This window comes from Hipposideros armiger, unplaced genomic scaffold (genome assembly GCF_001890085.2).
Source record: "Hipposideros armiger isolate ML-2016 unplaced genomic scaffold, ASM189008v1 scaffold_136, whole genome shotgun sequence".
Classification (NCBI taxonomy): Eukaryota; Metazoa; Chordata; class Mammalia; order Chiroptera; family Hipposideridae; genus Hipposideros; species Hipposideros armiger.
Genome location: NW_017731486.1, coordinates 85,558 through 112,015, shown reverse-complemented (window position 1 = coordinate 112,015; position 26,458 = coordinate 85,558). Strand labels below are relative to the sequence as shown.

The 26,458-nt window shown below is 39.0% G+C and overlaps 1 protein-coding gene and 1 pseudogene across 1 annotated transcript in view; both read right to left on the bottom strand.

Moving 5' to 3' along the window:
- PIEZO2 (piezo type mechanosensitive ion channel component 2) overlaps positions 1–26,458 on the bottom strand; it is a 133,331-nt gene that overhangs the window by 22,551 nt on the left and 84,322 nt on the right. Inside the window, exons 32-40 of the mRNA XM_019649942.1 lie at positions 19,945–20,112; positions 17,331–17,421; positions 16,939–17,252; positions 16,292–16,550; positions 13,112–13,294; positions 8,965–9,217; positions 7,640–7,772; positions 6,278–6,425; positions 5,967–6,181 (exon numbers count right to left, since the gene is read on the bottom strand). Coding sequence (XP_019505487.1) covers positions 5,967–6,181; positions 6,278–6,425; positions 7,640–7,772; positions 8,965–9,217; positions 13,112–13,294; positions 16,292–16,550; positions 16,939–17,252; positions 17,331–17,421; positions 19,945–20,112 — 1,764 coding nt within the window. The remainder of the gene's footprint in view (positions 1–5,966; positions 6,182–6,277; positions 6,426–7,639; positions 7,773–8,964; positions 9,218–13,111; positions 13,295–16,291; positions 16,551–16,938; positions 17,253–17,330; positions 17,422–19,944; positions 20,113–26,458) is intronic.
- LOC109386605 (ELL-associated factor 1 pseudogene) lies at positions 62–5,386 on the bottom strand (annotated as a pseudogene).

Sequence of the window (26,458 nt, the reverse complement as noted above, 5' to 3'; positions counted from 1 at the left end):
AGGGTAGCCCGATCTTGCAGCATATTTGTGCACCAAAAAGTTGATTTCGAAAGATCCAGCTCTAGTCATCACTGTCACTGCCTGACTCGCTCAACGCAAGTCATTTCTGAGGGTGTTCATGAGCTGGTTGCTTCCTTGTGACCGGCTGGTTCCGTTGGCGATAGCCGGCCTGCTGTTGTAGGGCTGCTGGTGTGAAGGCTGTGGCGATGCGGGGCCATGGTCTTCGCCTCCGCTGCTGGAGCTGTCGTCATCGCTTCCTGAGGAGCTCTCAGAGTCTGAGGAGCTGCTCCCACTGCTGCTGCTCATCTGTTCAATAATGTCAACTTCAGTCCTCAGCTCTCTTTTGATGTCATCATCCAGCTGTGGTCAGGTGAAGGGTTATCTTTCAAGGGGGAAGTTTTGGGTCCAACTGGAGGCTTTGTTGGAGCTCTGAATGGCATAGGTGGTGGTGGTGGTGGCGGTGGTGGAGGCTATGATGGCTGCGGGGGACGAGTGGGCTGCTGTTCCATTCGAACTTGGATTTTACTGCTCCACTCAGCCCTTGTTTTCTTGACCTGAATGCTGCTACTGAGTTTTTCCAGCACATATTCACCAGTGTCATGATTAATAATAAGCACAGTCTTTCTGATAAGGCCGTTTGTTCTCCTTGAACACAGTCATTGGTGGTGTGGATGCAGGTATATGTGGCAGGGTAATTGTGACTTCATCTCCTTTGCCAACCAGAAGCTGTCCTTCACAGGAAGTATCTATAGATGCTGGCTTAAAATCATAGTGAATGGCATGGAAGGAGGCTCGTGGTCTCTTCTCGAAGCTCTCCCCTAGCCACCGGCAGTGTTCCTCGCGGTCCAGCAGCGGGTTGGCGGTCCCGTTTATGGCCCCCCACGGCCCTCGCGCCCCGACCGGTGCTATTCAAGCACGGCAGCGGAATGACTGTACTACTCTTTACATTGTATTTTGGATTTGTCTTGTTAACTTTTAATTTTGTTATTAGAAGAAAATATGAATTATTTTTCAATTGAAAAAACACTATTCTTTAGTTGACAAGATCCAAGAACAAGCCAGGAATGCATGGGTCCATGTGTCTGTGGACCCTAGGGACCTCTACATAGATCTCAGAAACCAGAGAATTAAAAAATATTGCTTATAAATGTCTCCCCTATAAAGAAACCCAGCTTTGGTATTTCAGGACCTAATGAATTAATTTAACTACATTTGACCATGAACCAGAACTTTACAAGTTATCGATGAAAATATCAGATACTTTATAGAGAGCTCACATCAACTATTCATTTCCTCATTTTTTAGGAACTGTCTATATTGGAAGAACATTAAGATGATATTGTAGCTTTCTAGGGAAATGCCCTTAGATTCTACAGGTAATTGATATGCACACCACATGAATAAGAATTCTTCTATATCTATTAATGTTATAGTCAGTGACATAAAACTGTTGCCTTCTATTCCTTATGAAAGGACCAACCTATGTTTTATCCATTAAATTTTTTTTCCCTTCTACAAACTTAAAGTGTGTCAACTTGGGATAAATAAGTTAATCTATAGTTTCTGAAGTAATCATGTTAAATCTGACTAGGGACATTAACGTTGTCTTACTGGAAGATTTATTTGGTGGTCTCTATATGTTTTATGGCTAGAGGCTGGAATCATGCCTTACTCATCTCTTGGTCTCCCACAGCAGCTACTGCAGAGTGCTTTGTAGACTGCAGGCAACCCCTAAATGTTTGTGGACTAAATAATGTGCATATCCACAGAAAAAGCCATTTATCAGATTAATTATTCAAGATATTGGAGCTTCGTGATGCTCAATACTATGACTGGTAGCCATACTTTTCAAAAGACTCCTAGTCTATCTCTTCCTTTGTTCTTTTCTTGTTTTAAAAAGGATTTAGACAATATAACTATTAATAAATGTTTTTGTTTGCACAACAATGAATTAAATTTTCAGTAATGGTATTTGAAGGAAGAAAAATGAATTTTGGATGTTAAATAATGGCAACATGATTTGAAATGTCAAGTAATTATGTTGTAACTGACATGCTGGCAATGAAGACAGAAGGCTCATCAAATCCTAATATATCTTGAATTAAATATCCAAAAATAAAGATAGGATAATCTGTTGCACTAGGAATAGCCATCAGATGAAGCTCAAAGATGAAATCCTACAGAGAAATGATCTTGGTGGCTGTAGTTTTAGTGATTATCTTGAGCCCTGTGAGCCCACTGTGTGGGCCTTCCCACATGGGGATGGGTCCATGCTCTATTCATGTTGATGTCATGCTCCTTTTCACCTGGTCTACTGCTCTAAATAAAGCAGGTGTTTAATAAATGTGAAATTGAATTGTATATGCATGATTGTAAGTTACTACAGGAGAAGCTTTCATTCATTCAGTTATTATAACAGACATTTCAGCTATATTTGGATTGGAGGATGTTGCTAATTTGTTAATCTCTTCAAAAGCCTGGTAGAAGAGAACAATGACTGCCCACAAAGATGCGCATGTCCTAATGCCCAGAACCTATGAATATGTTACCTTATGGCAAAGATGACTTTGCAGATGTGATTAAGATTAAGGACCTTGAGGTGGGGAGTGCATACTGGATTATCCAGGTGACCCAATCTAATCATGAATACTTAAATAGCAGCTGTGATCAGAGAGAGACTTGGCAACAGAAGAGTCAGATATATGTGAAGAGAAAAGGACTTGACTCTTTGTTGCTGGTTTTGAAAATGGAGGAAGGCGCCATGAGCCAAGGAATGTGGGCACCTCAAGAATCTGGAAAAGACAATGAAGTGGCTTCTCCCTAGAGCCTTTAGAAGGAAATGCAGCTTTGCTGACACCTTGATTTTACTCCTGACCTACAGAACTTTAAGATGATAAATTTGCATTGTTTTAAGCCCTAAGGTTGTGATAATTTGTTTCAGTAGCAACAGCAAACTAATACAGGAGCAACAAAATACAGTAGCAACAAAACTATTTGGTGATTTGATTCTGCTCAAGTGACTCTCTGCGACTTTGCCATTTCTCTATCTCTGGAAGCACTGGTCTCTGTGGAGGCTCTCCTGTCAGGACATGGCTTAGATCCATGCTCTGTGGCTCTGTGGCTGTCTTCTGAGATTGGAATAATCAAATCCTTTTCACACTGCACTGTGAAATAGTAGGCTATGTAACTTTAAAAAAATCTGTTTGGAAGCAAACATGTGATGCTTCCTATGGAAGGAAGGGTATAGTATATGGTAGCTACAGTATACAATAGTTGTAGTATACAGTAGGTTAAAAAGTATACAGTAGGTGCAGTATATTATAGGTATAGTCGGGCAAGAGGCCTGGGATTGAGATCTGGTCTCACCAATAATTAGCTGAATGACTTTGGAGAGATCACTCTTCTGTATGAGTTTCACCTATCTTAATCTATAAAATTAGATAGTCGGTCTAGAAAGCTTTTAGGGTCTCTTTCTTCTCTGAAAATAACAGTTTCTATGAGGCCTGGTGGAGAATGCTTATTTGATGCTTTTAAATGTCAGAGGAATTATCAACATTCATCATGCAGCTATCATGGATGTTGAATTTGGTTTATTTCTCTGAGTTGAGAGATAGCTATAATTACATATTTATAGAGAAAATCATATTTAATCTATTTTAAAGACTAACAAATACAATTCACAGCGTTCTCATGAGAAAAGTCTAATATTTTTACAAATATTCTAATATTGTGCCTTAATCTGAATTATTTTTATCATCTGAGGTATGTGTGAGCTGGTGTATGGTCATAATGCAAGAGCCACGAATTGTTGGCAAAAAGTTCAGGTCGTCTAACTTTTTCATGCAGCCTTTTCAGCATTTCTAAATAGTAAACTTGATTAACTGTTTGTCCAGTTGGTACAAATTCATAATGAATAATCCCTCTGATAGCAAAAAAGGTTAGCAACATCATTGTGACAAGTTTGCGGACTTAATTGTGAGACCTCGTATGTTTACTCCCCCAATATACAGTGTGGAACAGGAGACTTACTGGGCTATTGGGAGTCTTCTAAGTAACGATCCTTTATTTAGTTAGCTCTACTTTAGATTCAAGGAAAATGGTCCTAATTTAATTTTTCCTTTTAAAGTATTTACCATTGCCACTATTTGTTATTACAAAGCAATAGTTCCCATACTAAAATCAAAAGTTCAGAGCCTTAGCATAATAATCTCAATATCTATTCATTTTGTTGCAAATGACACTACTTCATCTTTTCTTATGGCAGAATAGTATTCCATTGTGTATATATATCACATCTTCTTTATTCAATAATCTATCGAAGGACACTTTGGTTGTTTGCATGCCTTCACCACTGTACATAAAGCTGCAATGAACATAAGAGCACATACATCTTTATGGATAAATGTTTTCAGATTTTTGGGGTATATACCCAGGAGAGGGATTGCTGGGTCATATGGTAATTCTATTCTTAATTTTTTGAGGAACCTCCACATTGCCTTCCATAGCAGCTGCAACAATCTGCATTTCCACCAATAGTGTAATTTTACTAACCATTGTCACTCAACAAATTTTAATTAAAAAAAAAAAAAAGCTCAGAGCCTAAAAATTCAGGTCAGAATGAACATTTTGCTAACATTTGTTGGAACACATTTAGATTTCCTCATTTGGAATTTCAGTTAGGAGTTGGCTTATGAGCCACACAAGGAAAATCTGTTTTCACTAATTTTCATTCACACTCCACAAAATGGTATTAGCCAACCTCAATGACATTTTATTTATAAGTCTTGGCTATGAATGACTCTAATGTATGAGAAAAATATCAAATTAATGTTATACATGAAGACTTTTTAATGATATGTTTATTAAAAATATCATTTCTATTACATTATATGGAAACTTCCGTGTTCCCCTTCTGTGGACCCTTTACTGTCATAACCTAACAGAGCTGATAGTTTCTGTTTATAGCTATTTCCCTTGTTTTTATGTTATCCATTGACACATTCATTTGTTCATGCATTAAGCACAAAGTTGGTTCCAAGTACTGTTTTGGGTGAAGGCATGGGATGGGAAGATCTGGGAGAAGTGACATCTGGACTGATATCTAAAGCATGAGGAGGATGAGGCACTGTGGGTTGAAGTCAGGAGAGAAGGGGAGGGAGCCAAAGGGCTTTGATGTTTGGGAGGGCATGACACCCTTGGGGAAAAGAAGAAGGTCAACACAAAGGATGCTTAGGATTCAAGGTGATGGAAGGAAAGATGGCAGCCAGCCATCTCCTAGAATCATACCAGGCCTTGCCCTATCAAACTTTCGGTTACCCTTTTTAAATCCCTGTCTCCAACCCAACTTAAGCAGCAGCAATAGTTGTAGTAACAGCAGCAGTGTCATGGTGTCATGGGTCTGCATGCTTCCTTCCCTTTGTGCTGAGACTGTGCCAGGCACTTTCCAAGAGCTGTTACATTTAGCCCTCACAATTACCCTATGTGGCAGACATTATTATCATCCACCCCCGACCTCCACCAAACCTCTACATTTTCTCCCATCAGTTAGATAGTCTCCATTTTTTTCATCCACTTCTCATTTGACGTAGTCCTATGTCCTCTCATCCTAAGACCATGTTCCAGTTCATCTCTGTATCTACTAAGGTGTAGAGACAATCACAACCTAAGAACCCTAGGTTTGCTCTGATCCTCAGGGTTGTCACCTCTCTTATTCTGAAAACCCTATTTGTATGAATGCATATAAACATGCAATGAAAATATTTTTGAGGAATCAATTCATATTTTGGATTCATACTGAATTTAATATTGATTAAAAACTCTAACATTTCCTACCCATGGGGCTGCTCTGCCATGGCCTCTGTTTGTGCCTGGTGATTTTGCTGGGCTGATGCATATGGAGTGATATAACCTTATGAAATGTGTTGACATTAAAGTGGGCCCAGGGCTCCTGTTTCCAAAGACCTTACCTCTCAGTCACAACAGGCAAGATGAAGAACATCCAGAAGTGAATTCCAAACACAAGAATGACCTGGAAAATGACCTTTCCCAATACAGTCTTCCTGAGGTACAGTGCTCGGTCCACCACCATGGTTCCAAACTGAATGAGGACCATCACCAGAAACGGCCCAGGTACCTGGTCCTCAGACAGCGAAGAGGTGATGTCTGCTGCTGCTGAGTGTTTCTGGGAAAAAGACAACAGGTTCAGGCCTGAGTGGCATTTCACAGGACAGCATAACTATTAGTCATTAGAGGTATTGTGGTCTTTACCCCCACCTACCCCAAAGGCCCAAAAGCCAAAGACGATGATGATGAAGTCGACAGTGTCAGCCAGGAACATAAGCACATAGACATCAGTCACAGCACTGTAGTCTGGGTGGATGAGGTTGTAGAAGAACTGTCTGATGGGCACATATATTTGCAGAGTCCTGCAGAACAGAGACCCCCCCACCCGCTTGCTTCAGGAAGGGCAGGATGGGAGGAATGACCAGATACTGCAATCATTCTGTTCCTATGCATTCCTCTTTCCAACCAGGTTGTACCTCCTTCTTTCAGCCTCAGGATAGTCCTGCTGCGGAGTGACTCCTGTACTAAAGAGTATATACGAGCTCATTCCCAAGGTAGGCACTGCAGTCTTTTTTGCCAATGGGACCACAAATCTTTTCTCTTGCCTAAAATGTAATAGAGTGGTATAAAGACCTGGAATTTAGGTGCCTGGTTGGTCACCTGATTCAATTCCTCTCCACCTGTGACACCTTGAGCCTGCTACTTGACTCTCTGTTTTTATTTCCTCTTCTGTAAGATGTGGGGAATTATAAGGCACAGGGCTGGGGTAAGAAATAAATGGGAATGCATGAGGGCTTAGACCTGACATACTGACCTGGCACTTAGGCATTCCTGTCCCTCCCCTTTTTGGTCCTGATCCTCTCCTGGTTACCAGGTACAGCCCTCGGCTTTTGAACTCACCTTGCTCTGTCTTTTATAACTGTGTCCTCCTGGCTCTGGCTTGTCTGCCCAGCCTCTGCCCTATCTTTACTGTGCTCTGGCTTCTGCCTTCCATTTAAGGCCACACCAGGTGTGGACGGCCTTCCTGGTCTCAGAGCCCATATTCAGGGCCAGCCCTGCTGCATGTCCTCCATTCCCACTCCTTGTCTGCAAGTTGTCTGCATCTCTGACACTTAGGAGGGACTTGTGCATTTTGTTGGAGACTGGCTATATGTTAATGGACAAACCATTTCCCCACCATGTGCCTCAGTTTCCCCTCTCTAGGATGAGACTGTATGTCTAAGGACCTTGCAGCTTTGGCATCAAATTCATCTCTGTCCAGTTGGATTTTACCATGATAATGCCTGGAATTACCTACTATGGGCTCCTGAAATTACTTATTTATTCTGTTCAAATAGAAAATTGTGTTTATAAATGTAGTGGATATAAAAATGAATCAAACTTATTGAAAAGTGATTTTTATACAATGTAATAATGGGTCATTTTATTCTGCCTTAAGAAGATGATGTTTGTGATATGAGAAGTCACTTCTCTGCTCTTTGCCTATGGTTTATATGAAATAATTGTTACCAATTATTTAGCAAAGTTCCCCAGCCCTAAAACAAAACCCATGATCCAAGTGTTTTCATGCACTCACTTCTTTATGGTAAATGCTTTTGCTTTGATTAAATGTTCTTGAAGCTTTTCCATATAAAGTTCCCTTTTGCTTTTTTGCTTGATGCTCAAAACACTGCTACCTTTTAGACTGCTGTTTTGGGTGCTTGTGCTGCCTAGAAATAAAAAGAAACCAAGATGCACTGTGAGGTACAGGTTTGTTGACATAGATATCACAGGAGCCCCTGGGGCCCACATGCAGAGGGATGGCTTGAAATTGTTTCTAGGTGAGGACACACAAGTGCCTGTAAGAATGGTGACTGAGAATTTGGAAAGTGCCATCTCAACTCTGCTTCTGTAGTAAAACACATCTGTGGGTTTTTATACCCAATGCTGATTCTTTCCTGGATTGTTATGTGATCTTTGTGCCAGGAAGGAATACATGGGAAGAAGAGCTTTTATAGTGTTAAATGGGGTCCTAGGTTGCAGGTTTTCCAGATTAGGTCCATGACCCAACCATTTTCTCATGTCCTAATTTCTCTAACTGTAAAATGAAAGTAAGATGACCTGCCAGCATCTTCCTGAAAAGTATATTCTGAAGATGAAAATAGTCACGCGCCAATTAACCATGGGGATACATTCTAAGAAATGCATCGTAGGCGATTTTGGGATTGTGCGAGCATCACAGAGTGCACTTACAAAAATCTAGATGGCATAGCCTACTACACACCTAAGCTATAGCTATACGGTATACCCATTTGGGTATGGTTTACCTGAAAAGTCATTATGCAGTACATGCCAGTACGCAAGTGTTTGGCAAGCTTCAGAGAGGAGCACTATAAATACAATCACCTAATTACTCCAAGAGTGGCAACTGTAAGGCTTATCTACTTTCTGGTTGTACTTACTGTTCAGTAAGAAATTAATAACTAGCTGAGGAGATCAGTAGATGGTATGGCTAAACAAATTCCCATCAGTAAAATCTAAATATATTTTTTGAATAAATTGTGATTTACAGCACTCTGGACACACCCAGCAGAATCTCTGGATAGGATCTTAAAACTATCATGTGCCCAGCACTAACTAGGTACTAGGCAGCATGCTGGTCACTCTTCACAATTATCTGAAATCCCCTGTCCTGGGAAGGAATCAGATGTTTGAGCAATGTCATGACTGCTCCAGGTCGTACACAGCTGATTCAGAATTTGAACTTGGGCTTGTTTGATTTCAAATTACTTTCTTTTCACATCACAAGATCTGTGTCCTTGGTAACATCCAACAAACTCCCCTATCTCAGACCCACTAGCACCAGGAAAACAAAACAGTTCAGAGTGTTATTCAAGCTCAAGGACACCACATGATGGATACCTCTTTGGGATCTATTTGAAGAAAAGCTGGATCTGTGGGATATCTGGGAGCTGCTGCCAGAGCGTTTCCTCCGTACAGCTGTTGGCTGCTCAGGGAAGGACACATGCACTGACTCCGTGGACGCGGCCAGGTTGATGGATTTCAGAGAATCAGAGGAAGCCCTTCTGCCATGACTGAGGGATAGCTCATCATCTGATTCTTCCTTGTCTGTGCCACTATCAGTGATGTCATCTTCATCCCATAAGCCGTGGCACTGAGAAAGCATGGGAAGGGACAATTCAGACTGCTGTTTCAGGTGACAGAGCTGATATTCTGCCCTACAATATCTCATCCAATATACTGTCCCCCAAGATTAGAAAACCAAAGGTAAAACAGAGTGACTACAGTTGATAACACTGTGGTGTATAACTGAAATTGGCTAACAGAGTGGAACTTAAATATTTTTTTTCAGAAAAAAATCCATATTCGAGGTGATAGATGAATTACCGTATTTCCCCATGTATAAGACACACCCTTTTTCGAAAAATTTAGAGTCTAAAAACTGGGTGCGTCTTATATAGTGGTTGTAGGTCGTTGTCAAATCATTTAAGAAGTGTGGCATTTCAAATGCCATGGATGAAACTGAGGACGAGGCAATATATGAAGACTGATTTGTCAGCAGACACAGATGAGGACAAGCTAATGTTTGGGAGTTCTGACAGTGATGAGGAGTTGTATGAATTTTATGATGAATAAAACTTGAGTTCAAACAGCTCAACCTGGAGCTGGGCTGCCGTGAGTCACCGGCGACGGCTTAGGCTGCAGCCCCTGTGGCAGTGGGTTGCCATGGGCTACCGTATGTAGCCAGCAACCAGCGTGAGCGGCCAGCAGCCGCAGTGCGCGGCCGTCCAGAAGCCGGCGACTGATCTGCCTCTCCCGGGAAGAGCGCAATGATGGTGCCAACTTGGGCCAGTGAAGCAACGTCCTCCACAACTAGACTGAAGAACAAAAGGACAGCAACTTGTCTGTTCCCCTTCCCCCAATTCCCCAGCACTGTTCCCATCCCAATTCCCCAATAAAAATCTTTAAAAAAACAAACAAACAAAAAAAACACTTGAGTTCAATAACCTTATGTGATACATTTTTTTTCAAATTTCGGGCCCCAAAATTAAGGTGCGTCTTATACATGGGAGCATCTTATACTTCGGGAAATATGGTATTTAGCTAGATTGGGAATCCTTTCACAATGTATACATTTACCTAATCACCACGGTGTATACTTTAAATATTTTACAATTTTATTTGTCAATTATACCTCAATAAAGCTGAAATTAAAATTTAAAAAAAGATTAGAAACCAAAGCAGGAGAAGGGATTCTAAGAAAGCTTATTTATAATCTTATGATGGTCCCTGTAGAATGGAGGTGAGTGAGGGTAGATTCTAAGGGTTTGGCTAATTAATTGAGATGGACACAGGTAATGTTTGACAGATGGAGTAAACATGAAATTATAATCACTTGACTTGTTCCTTGAGTGAAAGTGCTTTCCAGAACACATCTCTCTATGGTTACAATAGCATTCAAAGTATCTACTTGAAGTATCGGTGGGTGAATTTAGCCTCACTGCCTCATGTTCCCCAAAAATCTGTACTTGAATAATGATGCTGCCACTCTTCCAGCCTGTATAACAAGATGTGAATCCCTGAATCACACATGGCTGACTCAGAAACAGAGTTGCAAATAACTTTACTCAAAAAATGTTGGCCCACATTGTGAGACAGAGGTTATGTATGATGCATTCTGCACAGCTTCAAGGAAATGGGATAAAAGGGACTGATAAAGAGGGGAAGAATGACAGTAGAAAAGGAGGCTGAGAAACCAGGGACCATGTTGGACCACAAGTCACCCTTATGATGAGATGGCCTTGCTGCTATTGGACGAAATTCCCAAATGAGCTCACTGCCTCCTGAGCACCTTATTGCCAGGCTCTGCATTTATTTGCCAAGACTGATCAGTCCTCCCTCTGACACATACGTTAGAGGATAAGAGCTCCAGGCCAATTTGCCATAAATCAGTTGATCAAAAACCAACTCAGAGAATAATCAATTCATCAAAAGACAAAGTCACATAATTTACAGATTATTCTTAAATATTTATTTATAGGTATATTGTTTTTTAAACATATTGAATGTATTCTGATAAACAACCATTTTAGGTGTTCTTAATGGGATTTTTCAGTTTATACTGATTTCTTTCAAATCATTTTAACAGTTGTTTTGTCTTTTGCCAACATTTTAACATATTTAGATTCCTTTTCCACTTTCTTAGTAGTATATTTAAGTTTTTTAGTTCTTCCAATTATTTATAAAATTGCAGCAATTAATACTAAATAGGATAGTTTTAACCACTTTTTAAATTTCTACATAGTTTTCATTATTTGGTTTCCATAAGAGGTTTTATTCTTTTCAAAAACTGTAGGGTAGTTTGGTTTTCTCATAAAAAGATTTATCATTTCAAAAAGTATTTTTCATATCATTAGCCAAAATTTCAGCATAATACCAGCACCTTAAATCTCATATACATTCACAATATAAATGAAATTTTCAAAGAAGATATCAGAGTATCAATATAAAACACCAAAATTTTATTTATTATATACTTTAAATATAAAATTGTAGCTGTTAAACCATTCAAATATTGATGAAAAGTAGTAAAAATAATAAAAATAGTAAAAATGCGTAAAGGTTTATAAAATTTTCAAAATTACATGCAAAAGGATACAAAAGTTGTAAGAGAACTCTAAAGAGGCCAAAATTATACCATCATGTTTTAAATGCTGAAATTTAAACTAATTTCTAGAACTAAAACAATAAGGTTAATACATTTATTAATATACTCATAACAACAATTAATAAATTGGATTAATTTGGATAATTAATGTATTCATCAGAAGAACTGGAGTATTTGGGCAAATTCAATTTTGGCTAATTGGTTTCCTCGGATAACAGATCACAACGCAATGACCCATTAAGGCTCCCCCAAAATGAAAGGTTAGGGACTTGGGTACTTTGCAAGGTAACAAAAGATAGAGTGATGATCTTGACCAAAGGAATATGAAGAAGAGCCCAGTTTGAATTAGCCATTGAGTAGGACAGAAGTTGAACACACTGCTACATATGTATGTGTGCATATATGTATATGTGTGTGTATATATTAACATAGGTCAAGCCTATTCTAAAAAAGAACTAATAAAGATACTACTTGATAAAATAAATTTAAAATGTTTTATAAAAGGAGACAAGGTTAAAGGAAGAGAAGTAAGGTTGTGACAATAGGCACATCAACACATAAAATGTATGCTATACAATAATTTCTAATTTTTATCATTGAGTAGCATATTTTACACACTTACAAGCTCAGCTTATAGTTCACCATATACAAGAAGGAAAAACTCAAACAGTTTCTCAGGAGGATGACAAGAGTTACTGAACCTGAGACAGGTAATCCTATAGTCATGTCTTCCCAAAGCAGTGTGATAAATGGCTTTCTCAACAATAAGCTTATGGAAAGCATAGCACTGGCTTTACCAGACCATTTAATGTATGGTCTCTCACTCAAGCTAATGGTTTCACGACAAGAAACTACCCAATAAAGCAATGCTATTATTGAGTTGTCAGAAAAGTCATGACGCATTTTTCTGTTTTTTGTTGCGAAAATGCATCATGACTTTTCCGACAACCCAATAAAGAAGGTAGGCAGAGATTGGGATGGAGATGAGAGGCAATGTGATCCACCCCAAATTATAGCTCTCTGATGTTCTGGCTTAAACTAGGAGTAGAATTTAGCATATCAGGCATTAAGATACTGTATGCCATTCAAGCAATTCCTGTAAATGTGGATTAGTTATATGTTCAACCCAGGGGAGGGGAGAAATATGGGGAAATATTCTCCCAGATTTATTACAAATTCCATTATTGAGTACAGAGTGTTGGAGAAAATGTCCACTAAATGAATATAACTGTTTTTTGTTTGTTTGTTTGTTTTGAAAGCATGCAGGTAGATGCCACCCTTCACTATCCCTTCAGCACTGTCACCAATCCTAATGTTCATATTCTCCAGGAGTATTACAGGGACTGCAATTATCAACATGTAACTGTTAACATGCAGTACCTTCAAAATTGATCGATGGAAGAAAAGAGCCAGGAGCTGAATGAGATCATAAAGAACATAACCTTCTTTCTTTTCCACTCCTATGATATTAGGTGGATGGTAAGGTTTATCCTTGTTGAATTCCACATGCTTATTCCAGGGAAAAAACCCAAACTGGAAGAAATACTTGACCACAATTGTCACCTGCACACAGACGATAGAAATTAAAAAAAAAATACTCCTTTTAATAGTTATATAAGAGAAACAGCAATATAAAATATTTTTAAATATCATTCCACAGTTTTGATGATAGGAATGCACACAATTATGTGGAATAATAACATTATGATTTTTACAGACCATAGACTTTAGAACAAGAGCTATATCATACCCTCACAATTGCCATTGATTGTAGATATATTAGGGCCAGTCAGGTTACTCATGACATTGCTTAAATTATTTCCTTAAATTAGTTGGTTAATTTATACTGATTTAATTGATATTCATATAACTATACAGCTATTAAAACATGGTAATTAGGAAAAATTAGCAGAATAATATTTGTATGTTTATATTTAAATATTGCTGTAATTTGTGATCTTTATGAACATATTATGCAATTTTGATGTACACAATTTTTACTTTACTCTAATCTCTTTTTTCTCACTACTTTATTGCTCACTGGAATTTCTTCTCAAGAAGAAATAAAAATAAGTGAAACAAATTGTCCAGTTGTGCTGGTAACTAAATCACGGTATAAATGTTGTAGAGAAGTGGTATGTTGAGGTAGAAAGACAAATGCGAAAATTGATGGGGTTCATTTAAGCATATCTCTAATGTCTATATCAGCAGGAGTTCATTGCAACATATATAATTCATTAATAAAAAATACTTTTAAAAGTCTTCTCTTGACCTAGAGTCTCCCTTTAGCTCTTCTCCTCTCTTGTCTTCTTAGTCAAGCTTCTGCAAAGAACAGTCCTGTTCTTTGTGGACAGCATCACCAGTCATCTTAGTGGATGGCATCCCCACACACCAAACGCCAAAACAGAAACCTGGAGGTCATTCTTGCTTCTTCTTTTCTCCCTCACACCCCAACCAGTGTTAGTCAATTATTAAAATCTCATTTACCCACTCATCGTCAACATCATTGTCACTGCACTCAGACCCTATTGCTTCTCATCCAGACAGCTAAACTCATTTCCTACCTGGTCTCCATGCCTCCACATTCATTCTGTATAAAAACTTGCAAAAACACAAACCTGATTGAGTCATGCCCCTGTTCAAATCCTTTAATCCAAGGGGATATGTCCTAAGCATAAACCCTGTTGACATTCCCAAGCTCCATCTGCTGCGCTCTCTACTTGCAGCCTGCCTTCCAGCTATCATAAGCCACCTGTCATTCTTAGCACTTGCCAGGTTGTCTTATGCCTTTGTTTCTTTTCATGGGTTATTCCTAATGACTGCAGCTCCCTTTGCTATTCTTCCTTTGGTGATCTTACACTCATCCCTTAAGACTCAACTCTAAGTTCTCTTCTACTGAGAAGTTACCATGATATCTAACCTCTCTCCACCCCACCAGGCTGCATGAGGCACAGCCTCCATCTAAGTCTTGTACAGTATCTAATGAAGTTGTGTATCAGTTGTAGGGTAATTCTTTGTTTACATCAATATCTGTCTACCACATTAGTCTATAAGCCACTGAGAAACAGAAACTGCTTTTTTTTTATTATTATATTTCATCCTAAGCATAGTTCTTGGGTTTTGGCACATAGTCCACATTGTGGAGTGAATTAACATCAACTTCCTACTTCTTTAACAACAATTTCCTACTTCTTCATTCCTCAGTGTGACAGAAAAAATGGAGAAGCCAAATTTACATAATCAGAAAGATTTTGTTCTTAAGATGAAAGTTGTGTGTAACTTGCTCTTGTTCCCTTTTCCACATTATCAGTACCTGCTCTTACTTTACTCCTAGGTGAGAAAAGCGCTCCCACAGAGGTGTTAGAAAATATACACATTCCCCAAATAAAGAGTCATTTATATCCTGTATCACAAAGTGATGTAATGGAACTAATATTTAAGAATAATTATTTTGGCAAGATTGTGGTGTGAAGGCTAATTAAAGTAATATTTGGCTGCATCTTTTATCTTTATTATGGAAATAAGATTCATGACATTAACACTTTATGCTGAATAATTTTGATATGACTTAACATATAGCTTTGTTATTACTGTTGAATTATTTATAAATTTGCAAAATTTCTAGACTCTAACAGTACATCAATCATGAGTACTATACTTTAAGAAGTAATTACAGTACCATTGTTTTCTAAATATGTTTTCTTATGAGCCAGTTAAGAAAATCAGCCTTCTTCACAAACCTAACACAAAGAACTATGATAGCCCAAGGCACAAAGTCTATAGCACTCCCTTTTCTTTTCTTTTTTTTTAAATTAAAGTTTATTGGGGTGACAATTGTTAGTAAAGTTACTTAGGTTTCAGGTGAACAATTCTGTAATACATCGTCTATGTATTCAATTTTATGGTTGTCATGGGAATTTGTGATCTATATATTTAATAGAACAGAAAAGCAGGGACATACAGTTGGGCAGAGTGTCTCTTGTACTCTGCCAAGTGATGAAAATGGGCTGGCAATTCATACCTTTTGTTATTCAGATTTTTAAGTGCATCATTAAATAACTTTGTGTTTTGAGGTGTGGAAACTGGCTTTTAGGCTTAAAAATGGAAAACATGCATGTTGCATGAAACTATATTCAAAGTGCTTACTGTATTGTTTAATTTAGTATCCACTAACGCAATATCCAGAGGCTCCAGGCACTACACTTAGTTCTGCATAGCACTGTTAATATCTTAGTGGTTAATATTCTAGGACAGACAATCAGGCTTCAAGCATCTGCCCCAACACTTGCCAGCTGGATAGCTTTGGGCCTTCAGTCTCACTAACGGCTGGTTCCTTATCTGTTAAATAGGAATGATAGTAGCTGCTATTTTGTGTGAGGTATGAAATGTGAAAAGATATATAAAATTACCAGCATTAGATAACTGTGAGTTACATTTATTTGTCTATCCAAGGATATCCATCTAACTCATTGTTCTGTGTGAAACTACCTGGACTCAGGGCAGGACCACATAGAGTGAATGCCCAAAGCAACTTGCAGGAAGGTTCCACCCAAGGCCTACCTCTGTGTAGACAATGGCCATCATCCAGAACCGTCTGCTGGGCCTAGGGACAGACAGCATGGCCCAGAGGAAGATCAGAATGGGGAGCACAAGGGTGATCATGGAGGCAGAGACCATGTGGTTGAGGATGATCACAAAATAGCACACCATTTCTGAGCGGGCCACCAGTGTGTTGTACATGGCGTAGAACAACAGCAAGAACCTGGGCTGGCCAATGTAGAATTTTTCCGACTCTTCAAGTTCATCGTCATGGAACATTCTGGTAAAATAAACAGCATGGCAATAAATTTGTCTTAATTTCTCAAAATTACCGATTTCCATATTGCATGATCCATTCTGTCTTTCCTCTCTTCCTATGTCCCCAGATTTCTTGTGGAAACAACCTACCATTATATTACAGAAAGAAATGTGAGCAGTGTCTATTGACAGCTTTTGCTAGTTCTATCATTTAGTGATAGAAGACCTGAAGTTTGTTTTATACTTGCAGTATGAGAAATAATGAAAACTGTATCTGTTAGCTGTAAATATCTAGGTGGGCATTTTTAATATGTGAGTTTCTCTATGCACAACTACAGTGTGCATGGAAGCGCGTGCACATGGAAGCCCTGACCCCCAGATACGCCTTCAAGCAGCCAGCGGGCTCTTACTTGTTCAGCAGCAGCTCGCTGGCAGTCAGCTCGTGAGTCAGCGGTGGTAAGATGCTGGACTCCAGCCTGTCGGAGCGGCTGTCGTCGGGACTGACCGCCATGCGGCTTGGGCTTGCGCAGTCATCCCGTGAGTCGAAGGACAGGCGCTCAAAGCTGACCGCCTTGCTGTAGGATGGCGGGACCTCCACATTGCCCTCCTCGGTGGAGTACCGTGGCAACTCAGTGTCAGGAGTGAGGCTGACCTCCTCAGATTCTTCTGTCTCCACCGCCTCTTCCTCCTCCTCCGCCTCCTCCTCCTCCTCCTCCTCGCCCTCCTCCTCCTCCTCCTCCTCCTCCTCAGGCCGCTCTGGCACTGCATCCACTGCGGCCTCACCGCCCTCCTCGTCCCTGACCTCCATCTCCTCATCCTGCTCCGTCTCCACCTCTTCTATGGTTTCTGTGGTCCCCTGGCGTGAGTACAACATGGTGCACTGCGTGGGCTCGCTGTCAGGAGAAAGGAACCCACACAGACAATTGTCTTAGCATACAGCTCCTTGGAATCCCTCCAAATTCTCAAGAAACTTTCTCAGCACTCCCAAATAAAAACATCAAGGCATGTGAAAAAATCAAACACCCCATCTCACCTTCCTGCATTCTATCTGCTTTGTTCCTTCAGGAGATTCATCTCTGGTCTGTAGAGACTGAAAACAGCAGCCTCTCAAATGCAAAAGCTAACAGTGCACACACCCAGTTGAAAACCAGAGCAAGTCACATGTCTCACAAGTTGCTAAACCCACCTATGCACAGAGGTTTTAAAAATCATATAAAAATTCACAGCCATGGGTTCCATTGTTTGTCTCCAAATCAAGACATAGCACAGCATACCTACCATTTATATGTATTTTAAGCAGGGTGCATATGGAAATGAGAAGTCTTGCCAGTTTGTGTCTGTTGGTGTTGACCAAGATAAACTCTACTCTCAGTCTTGTGCAAGGGACCCACCCAGATCCAGAAGAGGAGGATAGAAATGATAAAATATTGGCTAAACAACTTCATGCTTTAAAAAAAAATGACACACTTCTTTAATATTTATTGTCTCTTCCTGTTTTTCCATCCTTTGCCTTTTTCTTATTGGCACTTATTACATTTGACTGAAATTTCACCATCTCTCCAACTCCCAAACATATCTCACTGAGCTCTTTGTTTACACAAGGAAACACCCACCATTTTCTCTTCCTCTCTGTGATCTCTCCTTGGGGCTGTTTGCTCCACCCTCAGGGTTCACTTCCGCTCTCTCTCCTCCCAACAACTTTAGCTGATTTTATTCTGCCAACTCCCCTTCTAGTATTCACTTCCCATCAGCTCTCTACCCTTCTCTTCATTCTCTCTTTTTGGCACCCTGTTCCTTTCTCTTGCGTCTCTCCTCTCCTTATTTTAATGTTTTGCCTTCTAACTTTCCTTGCCAGGTCCATGCAGGAAAAGTTGGAAATGAAACTAGAGCAGCCACACCAGTGAAATTCATGACATGTCTTTTAATTTTGTCTATGTCAGTCCCCAAATGTGAGAGGAGCAAAAGTTACTGGTTATATGGAATCTGTGGATATAGTACTATAATTTGTTGGACTCTGAAATACGCACTGTTATCTCAATGGCATATCCGGGCAGCTAGGGTCTAAAAGCACTGAGATTCTCAAATGCACAGATTGTACCCATTTTTCTTGTCATCAACACTGGTGTAGACATGTCAATGAATAAATGAATTAATGGATGAGCCTTGACTGAGCCCTGAGACTGAAGAACCAAATTTGCATGTGTTCTTGGTTCCTGGTCAAGTGTTTAATATTACTATGGCTTTGACCCTAAGTGTGCACATCATGTAGAAGGCTCTTGGAATGCCAAGCCAAACCAGCTTTTTGCTAAGACTTACCTCAATTAGACATAGTCTCCTAGGAAGGCCATGAAATTGATCATCCCAGTGAATTTTCAGACCACTGGAGCCAACCCCACACCAGTTCGAACTTCCGGTTAAACTATATCCAATGACAGGCACTCTCTCTATGGTTTTGGATCTGGACTGGCCCCGAAGGGATTCAACAAATCTCAGTACCTTCAGGAATCAACAAAGTGGAATGGCATAGCATGTGTCTGCCAAAGGACATCTCAAATGGCCAAGGCATTCCCATCATTGCCAGACTTCAGCATACTGCAGCACTGTATTAAGATATATAGCTGCCAGCAAAAAAGAAGTTAACAAACCTCTAATCTGCCAAAATTAAAATTAGTTTTGGATTGGGTTATTTTGGTGTCAGGATAAGCACAATGTAGCTGATGCTTCTGTGCCCCTGCTGAACATTCAAAGGCAACTCAAAAAAGAGCCTTTGGATTTTATGCAAATAATTTCATTTCTAAGTGATTTTTATTTTATGGTAGGATTTAATGAGAAAACTTAAGCTCAAAGCAATCTTTTCCAAACAAAACAAGTTAAGCTCTGCAAGCATGATATATTCTGGTAAAATATATTTTGACTTTTATGTCAATTGTACATATAAGATGTGGACAGATTCATTCTGTATCAATTAAAAATGACCACATATTACTGATTTTTGGATTTTTTTTCCTACTGCATGTATCTTTTGATGAAATCATGGGAATAATTTTTCCACCTTTCCTGACACGTTTCCCCCTGTGAAGACTGCCTACATGAGCTCTCAATCAAGAAAGAAACATGTTTTTTTCTTTGAAAGTGAAAAGTGTAAAATACTTACAAAATGGAGGACAATGTTTATAATAAGGGTTTTTAAGAAACTTCTAACAGACAAAAACTAAAGAGCAGTTAGTTTAATAGAATGCTGTCCTGGGAATGACCAGTTAAGTCCCAGAAAAGGTGGTGGTTATGCCTTGGTTATTCATGCAAATTCTTTTAAAAAAATGAAAAGGAAACATACATCACAAGAACTGATAGTTGCAGTGACACAAAGGGGGGAAAGATGATAAAATGATGGAACAAAGCATGCACAAGTTAAGCACCTTGATGCTAAACTGCCACTGTCAGCTGATGAGGAGGACATATCCAAGCTGAGCATTTTACGGAGCCTAGGTCGAGCACGCTCACTTGTTTTAGGAACAGTTTCTGGTCCATCTAAATCATCAAGGGTAGACTGCCTTGAGAACAGCATGGTTGCTTCAGTGTAGCAGCTAGCAGCGCAAATAGTTACAGAGACACAGTGTTAAAACACCAGTGGTACATCAATTTACACATAGATCTATTGACCAACACACTGCCATGCAGCAAACCACACACAACACCAACACCACTGACAACGACGATCACCACAGCAGGGTTGAAGGACAGGAAAGGACCTGTTTGGCAGGACAATAAAACACAACAGTACTGGATTTAACAAAATATATTGGCTAGTGATAAATTATGAAATGTCACTCGCTGGGTGGGACAAGGAAATACAATAATTAATGATAAGTCCCGACACTTCTCTCACAGAGCAGAATTCATAAAATTATAACTTTTCAACTGTTTTTTCATTAAAGAAAATACATTTATTTGGAGCTCCCTGAGTTCATTGAGAGCATTTTGTAACCAAATTGCTTAAGCAGAAATATCTGCTCATGTAAAATTTATATAAAATATTTCAATATTTTTTTAACACAGTCTCCAAAATGAGAGAGGGAAGCTCAGGAATGACCACACCAAACAATTTTCCACTCCATTTTCTGAGTGATATTCAGTGAAGCCAAACTAGATGCCTTGCATGTAGAAGAGATGCTGGTTTGATATGCAACTGGATATAAACCAACATCAAAAAAATGAAATAAAATGCTACAAAGAAAACAACAAAGGAAGTCTAGCAATTGCAGGGTCATTTTGTCTGTTAACTTTTCATTTCATCTAATTTTTTTTCCCTCTGGATCATGTTTTAGGTCTTGATAGATGTCATTAGGGTGAGAACCCATTGATTAAGTCCTCAGCTCCCGTCCCCCAATGGAGCAACAATCGGGGAGGGAATGATGGTGACTCAGGACTGAGATGCTACTGGGTGATGCTACTGAAGGAGAAGAAGCAAATAGAGTTATGGCATAGTCATGATTTCAGTTCAGACATATCAATGAACCCCAAAGAGCATATGAGGCTGGCTACTGGAATACAAATCTTCCAACCTGAGCATTAGTGACCTGGCTGACCAAGGGGAGCAGGTCTTTGTGATACAGTACTGCTGGTTCCCCAGCTGACACTGTTAAGCTGAACATCATCAAGTGATCACACTAGGAGGCCTACTGTGTGCCCAACCTGCACAGCTGGATGTCTTCAGTCAGTGATTATGAGGCAGAAATGGACACAATTCAGGATGTAAAAAACTCTGGGGGATGGGGAACAGGGAATTTGAGTCACTCCCTCATGGACCCTATTAAAGGTTCCAGATGATTTAGCACAAGCCCATCAGTGCTCCTACTGTGCACATCACAACTACCAGGCCAAGAAAGGGGCAGGACAATGAGAGGAGTGAGCGTATAAGCAATCAAATGGTCTCTAATAAGGACACACAGGCTGATTTTTTTAAGAAGTCCATAATTTCCTTTTATGTCACCATGTTCTGGACAAAATGAGATGACAACAAGATAAGCTAGAAGCTCATTGAACAAACACAGGGAAGCTTGAGCTTGAGTCTCCACGAGGACATTAACTGGCTCTTGGATATTAGATAAGCCAATTATCCTCTGTGGGGTCCCAATTTCATCACTTACGAGATGAAGAGACTGGATCTTTGAAGTTCGGTATTTCATTTCATAATTTTAGAGGTGTAACCCCATGGCCTCTTAGGAGTTTGCAGGCAAAAAGAACTGTACTGTGTACCCTCTCCTATAGTACTGCTCATTTTTTCTGCATGAGAACCACCATTCTTATCCGAAAGTACTATTTATCTTGTTAATTCTTGTGTTGAACTCTACTGTCCCATCAGCCTACCTTCAGACCCCACATAATTTGGGTTCTTGGAGTGTGACTGATTTGTTCTCCAACCCAGAACAGTTTTAAAAGCGAAAGGAATAGGGAAGTGCTTTATAATAACAGGCCCAGTGGACAAACCTAAACGGATGGTTGTTGTCAGCTTGCAGGGTCACACAGAGACATCTAGGTGACATTTCTCAAATGATAATCAGTCCCTTCATATCTGGCAGAGCTCCTTAGAATGTCACTAATGTTTCTTGCAGGAATTTATGCCAGTTTATTTTCTGGGAAGGTAGATGTTTTCTGATTTTATAAAAAAACCATTAAAAACATAAGTACTACTTAACATCTGGATTTGAAGGAAATCATGACTATTCCAGTGAGTCAAAGGGAATACGAATTCAGAACGTAGGTTCCCACCCAAACCTCGTCTACTGTAAACCCAAAGTTAAAGATGGGTGACGTGGATGCCACAGCAGGAGCTGTGGCAGGTGGGATGGCTCCAGCCAGGCTGGGTCTTCTGTGAAGGGGGTGAGGCTATACTGAGCATGCAAGTCCCCTTGAGGGAATAACGCTAGACCTTGCCCGATGACCCAGGTGTTGAGAGCAAGCTTCCATACTGAGATTCCCTTCTAGGGATGATTACTGCCCTTCCAGCAATCAGCATGGCTTCCTATAGGCTCTAGTGTAGACAAATGATTGTTTGGAGATCTGAAAGTTTTCTAAAGCAAAGTAACTAGGAAGGTGGCCTTGACATTAACAAAAGGGGCAAATATGTAAACTCATTTATTGACAACATAGACATAATGATGTAATAGACAGACCCTAATGTGTCTCCCCTTTCTTTAGGGTGAAAATAAAAAGCAAAAACTGATTTTATATATATATATATGTATATATATATATATACATATATATATATATATATGTTTTTTTTTTAGCTGAGCCATCCTGCCACCTGTTGGCAGCTCAGCTCGGGCTGGGACTCGAAATGCTGTTGCTCGGAGCTTGCACTCTTGAGCAAGCTCTGAACGAACTGAGCCACTCGGCTGGCCACCTAAAACTGATTTTAAAAGTAAGGTTTCCTACTAGTAAATTTATTGATTGGTTGACCATTTTTTAAATTTGGGGGATATTTTGACAGTCTTTGTTAAAGAAGCAATCAATGAATTTTAAATATTTTCTACTTCATGATTCTTGATCATGGCTACAGTTTTTATACTTGTAATCTTGAATTAGATTTAAGGGAAGTTACTTGATTTTATTTTAACAGTCCTCTTCCTCCTCCTCCTTCTTCTGTTTTGTCTTTTCTAAGTTGTGGCTTATAATTTTAGTTAATTTCTTAATTGGATATATTGTCAATGGTTGTGCAGTTAAAAGTTACTAATACAGGAATCATGTATGTTTATTTTATGGGCAGTTTATTTTCAGTTCACTTTCTAATACGTATTCTCTTTGTTCTCTTTGATTCAAAATTTTATTTTGGAGCCACTATTTTATTTTAATTTTTATTTATTTTTATTTATTTTTATAGATTTTATTGGGGAATTGGGGGAGGGGAACAGTGTTGGGGAATTGGGGGAAGGGGAACAGACAAGTTGCTGTTCTTTTGTTCTTCAGTCTAGTTGTGGAGGACGTTGCTTCACTGGCCCATGTTGGTATTGTGATCATTACACTCTTCCTGGCTGAGACAGATCGGTCACCGGCCTTTGGACGGCCGCTCACGGCAGCTGATGGCAGCTCACGCCCGCTGCCGGCCGTGGAGCCACTATTTTATATCAAGATTCACATGTGATATTCAGGGGGCTTGTGAAATCCTTGAAGTCTTATGGAAAAAAATTGTATTTCTGTGCATTTTTCCCTTTGGGAGATGGTACATAGCTTCATGAAATTTCAAAAGAGGTTCATGAAAAACTATTACCAACCACTGTTAGTGTCATTGCAAATGAATGAAGAAAGATTATTTACTTCATTTCCCTTTTTACTTGCCAAGTTACGGATCCAGTCAACAACAATAACAACAAAATCTCTGTATTATGAAACAAGGCAAGAAGGGTGGATAAAAAAGTTCATTTAAAAATACTGTAAATCACATTATGGGACAGCCTGTTTTTTGAAGCACAGATGCAAATATGCAATAACCAAAATATATACTATGCATGTATGTAACTGTAGTCTTCAATCTGTGGGAGGAAATACTCCCAGTTGAATATGAACGTAACTTTTAGTTAAGTTAACCAGAGCTCTCTGAAGTCTTTTATTTTGGAATTCAGAAAAAAGAAAACATAGTTTGCCTCAGACCCTGTCCATATTCAATATATATAAACTAGTGCTGTCCAAAGCTGAGTGTAGTGGGCATTGTATATGCTATGCAAAAATAAATAAATAAAAAGAATATATTTTAGAAAATGTACATCTAGAGTATCTCAGCATTTTTGTTCTCCAACCATTCTCCTGTTTTTTTGAAAAATGGTTGTCTGGTCATGAATAGGTTATAAAGTAGGTGGGCTTGGAAACTTTTAGCATCCCCAGGTCACCTTTATTCTCCACTGTAACTGGAAAGCAACATTAGTCAGCATCTCGAATATTCACTACATTCTGAAAATCTTACCTCCCCTGACCTCCTTGCTCACACACCTGTCCACTTCTATACACATGCCCATGTGGTCTTCCTTTATAATGAAAGGAATAGCTACCATGAAGTAACTTGGAATACATAAGAGTGTGGGCAGAATGGGGGTAAAAGTGAACTTTCAGTTTTAGCAGGAAAGTGAATTACAGATAAAATAATTCAGTTTAAATAATTGATCTGTAGATACAGAGAGAATTGGTGCAAGAACACATTTAAGAAGGTTGGCAGCCTCCAAATAAGACACTTTTTATGGTTTGCAAAAAATAAAAATAAAATATACATAACAATGACTGTTTTAGTGGCGTCTGTCAAAGGAGATTGAGGTCCCCTTTCAAAAATGCTGATGGTAGGACAATTTCAGGAAGACACGCAAGGAGGCACTGCCAGCAATTGCTGATCCAATTTTCATGTTGTAACTTTGACATTACCAATGGTTTCAGAAATTAATTATTGAGAAATGTGTGTATGCTTGGGTAGAAAGAGAATGAAAAATTAAATTTATTACCATGCAATTTGTTTTAATAATCAATTATTTCAGTCTAGGAATTAAAAGCATCTTAAACAGCATCTCAGTTAGCAAATAAATGTTTTGACTTTGAAACCCTTAAGAGTTTCTGTCCTAAGTGTTTCTTCTAGTCACAAAAATATATAATAACTGAAATATATCTATTCCTTTGGAACTTATAAATAAGGAAAGATTTTTCCCAAATTAAAGGAAAAATATAATGTCTTTTATTATCCCTCAAAGGACTTTAAAAGAATCAATACCTATCTGGGGGGGGACTGGGGGGGTTATATCCATGAAAAAATGTTATCTGTAAAAAAATCAAATTTAAATCAATGTATACATGAATACATATATTTTTAAAAAATAAAAATGAAGTTTTAAAATGTATACTATTTTAAGGGATCTATCTATCTAGCTACATAATATGTAATCTCAAATATATTTTCATACCAATAAATATAGAGCTGCATCAAATAGATAATTATTGAGAAGCAAAAGAACAGGCATACTTGCAGAAGCTCAAATAGAGCAATTCTGTAATTGCTAACAATAGCACTTCAAAGTAAAAGCTTTTTTATTCACATCTTCCCATTCAGGTTGCAATTTCAGCTTCTAGTTATCTATTTTTGGTTTGGTATCTTAGTATTAATAAAATAGTCTCAGTTCCTTCCTCTGTTTCATCTTGTAACATATTCAGTATTTGTGAAGGACAAATAGTCCACCAGGCCTTGGTGCCTTGTTCAGCATATGGAATGTGACTGGGGGTAACCCAGGAGCTTCTAAACCAGCCATGGGACGCAGCCAATCTCTGATGTCCTTATACAGCAGGGATTGTAGCCCAGGACTCCACAGATAATCCCGTGGATAGGTTTTTCTTCCCAGGCTCAAACTACTTAGAAATGACATATCTTTATGTGCTTATCCCAGAATCAAGCCCAGAGCCTGGCATAGAATAGGTGCTTTTTAACACATTTAATTAAAACAATAAGTACACGAATGTCCTCAGTGATACAACTCTTTATCTAGGAAGATGGACACAAGATGTAATTCATCCATTCTAACTACTCACCCTAAGCATGTCATTTTCCTCCTAAATAGAACTTCTGCTTTAACTTGAAAAAGCAAAATCTCCACAACTGACAGCAACTATCTAGATTGTAGAACACTATGATGCAAAGGATTCCTAAGCTTTTCTGGGATAGGCAGTAAGAACGACAGTTCAGTTCTTAAAGTCTGCCTGAAGTGCAGAAATGGCAGCATACCATGGTGGTTGAGAGGTTGGGCTCTGAGCCGAAATCAGTGGTTTTGGATCCTGAGTCTGCATTTACACTTCTGAGCTGTGTGACTTTGAGTAAGTTGGTTAACCTCTCTGTAACTGAACTTTGTCTTCTGTAAAATGAGGATAATAATATGAGGTGTGATAAAAAAAATATGGTGAATG